Raw genomic sequence first — 5,258 nt, 5'->3', positions numbered from 1 at the left:
AAAAAAAAAAAAAAAAAAAAAAATACAATCGATGTAGTTACGATGATGAGCATTTAAATGCAATTTATATTTTTTTCTCTCTTTCAATGTCGTTTTCAAACAACGGTATTTTAATAGCTATATTTCATAGGATCTTTTCCAACAGTTATATTCTAATGGTTTTTCTTTTTTTCCTCTCTTTTGAGCCTTGAGTTAACTGATCATCTTTGATCATTGTTATAGTTTACTTAGGCTATGTTTTGTAGTCATCCTTCCGTTTTTTTACTTAGGCTATGTTTCATAGTCATCCTTCCGTTTTATATGAACAAAAAAATGAAATAAAGCGTTTGATGTCAACTTCGTGTTTTTCAAAATCTTTGGAATGAAAAGGGAGTAGGCTTTCACAGCACTGTCGTGCTGTCATCGTCACTTATAGTTGCCCCCTATAGCCAGCGTTGTTAAAAACCTCAAACCCCCAAATCTGTTTTCAGGTTGGGGGTAAAATTTTATCGGGGATTCTATTGTGGTTAAAGGCAAAAGGGCAAAAGGGCTAAATGGGCTTAGTTAGCATGGGCATGGTACGGTTGATAATTGGACTGGACGGTCTCGAGCTACTATAAACGGGCCTTAATCAGGCTATAGACCTTTAAACGGGCTTTAAATGGGTCCTCTTTAAAATTTGTATCTTTTTTTTTCTTTTTGTACAAAAATTGGTCTTTTAAATGTGCTTGAAAGAAATACCAATAACATGAGACAAAGATGGGCATAGCAAAGAAAGATCCCATAGTTAAAATGGATTAAGTCAAAAATGAAAGCAGCTAAGTTACTAAGGTACTCGTTCTTTAACCCAGCGAGACTCAAATCAATTAAACTATATCTACACAACCCAAATTGAGCATGTTTAAATCAATTAAATTATGCTTGAAAAAAATTGAATGTTCAGATAACAATCACCACCATCTCAACTTGTATATATCACATAGCTTTAGCACTAAATAGAAATAGTAATTAAAAAAAAAAAATAAATACAAGTAGTATTAAAGGGGTTGGGCTAGGTTGAACTTAAATAAATCGATTCAAGTCAGATTTGTAAATGTGTCGGGCCGATCGGGTGCCCGTCAGGCTAGATTGCTGCATATACTACCTATTTATAAACGTGACACGTTTATTAATCAGACCAATTTAGGTTGGGCCAGAAACAAGTCGAGCCCGATCGGGCCTACTGGTGTGAGCCTAGTATTGACACCCCTACTTATCTTATTAATCACTGACCAATTTACTTCGGACCATAAACATGTTGAGCTCGATCGAGCCTACCGATGCATGCCTGTAATTGACACCCCTACTTATCAGTTCAATCGGCTTCTTTTTATTTTGACCGGTGGACCACTGGACAAAGCATAACTCTGAAAGCCACCCATGAGCTCACAGAAGTTGGTGGCCATTAAGACTTTTGATTTTAATCTTCACATGCTCAACTACCTTTTCGTGCAGTACACTCCAGCAATGAGACAGCGTACGCGATTATTTTCAGTGGAGGGTAGCATAAATTTTTTGCACCCGCTGTCTTAACGTAGGTACACGTTTATTGCCTATAAATATATCAGCTCTAAAGTATTCACATTTCCCATACGAAAAAAATCTCTCTTTCTCTCACTCACTCACTCACTAGTCACTCCCTCCCTCAAACACAGTGCACGTTACTTCATGGGGCTCTTGATGATGGCCACACTTGTTCTTGCAATTACATTAATGATCTCCCTCCTCATCAAGCTTATGCATCAAAGAAGAGACCATGGAAGCAGCTGCTACATACTCCACTACGAGTGTTTCAAGCCCTCCGACGATAGAAAGATCGACACAGAGTTTTCCGGCAACATTGTAATGCGAAACAAGAACCTGGGCATCGACGAATACAGGTTCTTATTACGAGCCATCGTCAGCTCCGGTATCGGCGAAGAGACTTACGCACCAAGAAACGTCATCTTGGGCAAAGAAGAATCTCCTACTCTCCTCGATGGAATCTCCGAGTTAGAAGAATTCTTCTACGACACCCTCGACAAACTCTTCCACCGGACGGGAGTTTCACCGCCGGAGATCGATGTTCTCGTCGTGAATATATCAATGCTTTCGTCGGAACCCTCTTTGGCATCAAGGATAATCAACCGATACAAGATGAGAGAAGACATTAAAGTATTTAATCTCTCAGGGATGGGTTGTAGTGCAAGCCTCATCTCCATTGATATCGTCAAGAACATCTTCAAGTCTCACAAGAAAGCGTTTGCTGTTGTGGTCACGTCGGAGTCAATCGGTCCGAACTGGTATTCCGGCAACGATAAGTCTATGATCTTAGCCAATTGTCTTTTCCGGTCAGGAGGGTGCTCAATACTGTTAACAAACAACCCTACTCTCCGGACCCGGTCCATGTTCCGGCTCAAGTGTCTTGTGCGAACCCACCTAGGAGCTAGTGATGAAGCCTGCGAGTGTGCGGTTCAGAAGGAAGACGAGTTAGGGCGACCCGGGTTTCACCTCAGCAAGAATTTGCCTAGGGCTGCCACAAAAGCCTTCTTCGAGAATCTCAGAGAGTTAGCCCCCAAGATTCTGCCCCTGAAGGAGCTGGTCAGGTACTTCATTGTGTCAGGGTCTGGGTCTGGATCTGGGTCGGGCAAGGATAGAGGAGGAAACAATAGAACCGGTCCGACCGTGAGATTCAAGACTGGGGTTGACCATTTCTGTCTCCACACCGGTGGGAAAGCGGTTATCGAAGGCGTCGGGAAGAGCTTAGGGCTGACGGAGTATGATTTGGAGCCGGCGAGGATGACGCTTCATCGGTTCGGGAACACGTCGGCGAGTAGCCTTTGGTATGTACTGGGCTGCATGGAAGCTAAGAGGAGGCTGAAGAAAGGTGACAAGGTTCTGATGATAAGCTTTGGTGCAGGTTTCAAGTGTAATAGCTGTGTGTGGGAGGTAATGAGAGATTTGGAAGATGGAAATGTGTGGAGAGACTGTATTGATAGGTATCCTCCAAAAACCCTAGTAAACCCTTTCATGGAGAAGTTTGGTTGGGTCATGGACCAGAACCCTAAAAACCCTATTTAGGGTTATACATTGTTGTTACTATATATTTCTTGATTAATGTTGCTGGCGTTTAACCTAAGTATTTACTAGTTAAGATGTAAACATAGAAACAGAATAAGAGGACACAACATTGAATGAATTAGAGGCAGATTAATTACTATTATTGGAAAAGAAATCAAGCATTTATATCTTTGGCTTGCGTAGTAACATTAATAAAATCAGCTCTTTTCAAATTTCCTGTTTATTACTATAAGTGTGTGTATTTGTTAAAAATGCCAAAATTGATTGTTTGAAGTAAAAACTAAAAGGATAGAGAACCTTATCAAAAGGGGGAAAAAAAAAAAAAATAGAATGAGACTTCTTGTGGATTAATTTGAGGGTGTTAATTTTGTTTCAATTTAAACTTTTTTATTCGACTTATGTTTTAATTGATTGAAATCAAAATTGCACTGCTTATTTTAATAAGTCCTACATCGATTTGTTTGATCCTTGATATCAGCATATACTTGAAGAGATCTCTTCACTAGCTAATGTCTTAAGGTTTTAAACTAAAACCTTTAATACCGTATTAAAGCCTACATCCCTTTGTCATCCTCTGTATACATGAAGATGGGTTTGTGTTATTGGCCTATGGCAATTCCACCCTTTTTGAGCCAAGCCAATAAGATACTTGAGGAGTCATCTCCATCTATTGCTTTAGTTTTTGACTTAGACCCTCCAACACTTTTCAATCCGGCCCACTTTTCTATTGGGAGAGTATGGACCATCTATCAAGAGTCCTAGACACATGGAGCGGCAAAATGACCCCCGCCCCTAATGAAATGAAAAATATTTCTGTGAATGCTTTCTCATGTGTGCTCTCATTGACCCTCAACGTATTTATATTCCGCATTTTTTCACACAAATTTAAATCCCTTCCCCCATCAACTAAACAAGTGAATTAGAAAAAGAGAATTCATGCAAATCAGATTTTAGGATCGTCCTTTGTAACCCCACACTATTAATTTGAGTCGGTGCTCACAAGTTGAACATTTTGGGTAAGTGATTCAAAAGCTTTTGCTAGAACCATGTAGAACACGAGAAAATAAATTGGAAGTACCGTAAACCGTACCATAAATGGAGAGAAGCCTTAAATTATGTTTGGCAGAAAAGGAAGTTGTCATTTTCAAATTCCAGAAATAGAAATGAAAGGAAAAACAACCAGCCAATCAACCCAATAGCTCCACCCAACCCCTAACAAACATTTACGTCGGAGAACCAACTTTTCATTGTAAGGGTACAAAAGTTTCTAAAATTCTAACAGCAGACCTGCTGAACCGGGTCCCAGCTAGGCCCGGGTTAAGTTGCTTTAGCCATTTTTATTTAAATCAGTTAAATGCCGGGACCCTGAGGTTGAGGCCCACACAAGATCAACTACGCCAAGCTGTCTACACCTATTGTGAAACTTCCCGCGTAAATATTTATTCAATGCATAGTGGTTACTCACCCATAGGGGTCTCTACCAAAAAAAAACCCCTCGGTATCAATTAATTGGGCCTAGTCTGTTTTGATCAGGCTTAATTGGTCCCTCATTAAATTTAGGTCCCACATCGACCGTTTAGGTAATTAGGCATTGTAGACTTGACCTCATGCTTCCATTCGATCGGTCAATCTTTGATTCATAAATAGGCTCATGATAATTAAGCTATAATCAGGAAATAAACAAGTCAATTGGCAATTGATCTACAATCATACTATAAACAGATCTTAAACTAGCTATACTAGGGTTAATCGAGCTGTAAATAGTCAATTAGTGCACGAGGTAGTTAGGCTACAACTAATCGATTTTACCAACCATTTACATAATTGTGCTAGGCTTGGCACCACCCTCCGATTGCTTGGTTAGCTTTAGCTAGCGTTCTTATTTGTTTTAGTAAAAAAGGGGTCGCACTAAAAGAGTAAGGCCAAATTTCATCTCTTGCACCCTAATCCAGCTTTAATCGAACGGGCCTACAGGTGTGACCTAGCATTTGACAACCTTACTCAACCATATCAATCCAAAATGGGAATTCAACAAATAAATTTAAAGTTATATTATTAACAACAAATGAAAAGCATGTCTGAGCGTTTGTAGTCCAACGGTTAGGATAATTGCCTTCCAAGCAATAGACCCGGGTTCGACTCCCGGCAGACGCATATGTTTAGGCTTTCGGTTTTTTTTT

At 39.8% G+C, this 5,258-nt stretch overlaps 1 protein-coding gene and 1 non-coding gene across 2 annotated transcripts; both read left to right on the top strand.

Moving 5' to 3' along the window:
* Nucleotides 1-1,596: 1,596 nt before the first annotated feature.
* Nucleotides 1,597-3,247, top strand: LOC122057564 (3-ketoacyl-CoA synthase 12-like). The gene has a single exon (XM_042619704.1). It carries the CDS (start codon nt 1,687-1,689, stop codon nt 3,076-3,078), a length of 1,392 nt encoding a protein of 463 aa, XP_042475638.1. The 5' UTR covers nt 1,597-1,686; the 3' UTR covers nt 3,079-3,247.
* A 1,913-nt stretch (nt 3,248-5,160) lies between these two features.
* On the top strand, nt 5,161-5,232 carry TRNAG-UCC. The gene has a single exon. It is a non-coding gene; the product is annotated as a tRNA-Gly (tRNA).
* Nucleotides 5,233-5,258: the final 26 nt, after the last annotated feature.

This window comes from Macadamia integrifolia, chromosome 12, assembly GCF_013358625.1.
Source record: "Macadamia integrifolia cultivar HAES 741 chromosome 12, SCU_Mint_v3, whole genome shotgun sequence".
Classification (NCBI taxonomy): domain Eukaryota; kingdom Viridiplantae; phylum Streptophyta; class Magnoliopsida; order Proteales; family Proteaceae; genus Macadamia; species Macadamia integrifolia.
Note: the sequence above shows the minus strand (reverse complement) of the source record. Positions and strands in the feature narration are given on the sequence as shown.

Excerpts from the sequence above, each read along its gene's own strand:
- LOC122057564 (XM_042619704.1), top strand. The coding sequence starts at position 1,687 with ATGGGGCTCTTGATGATGGCCACACTTGTTCTTGCAATTACATTAATG.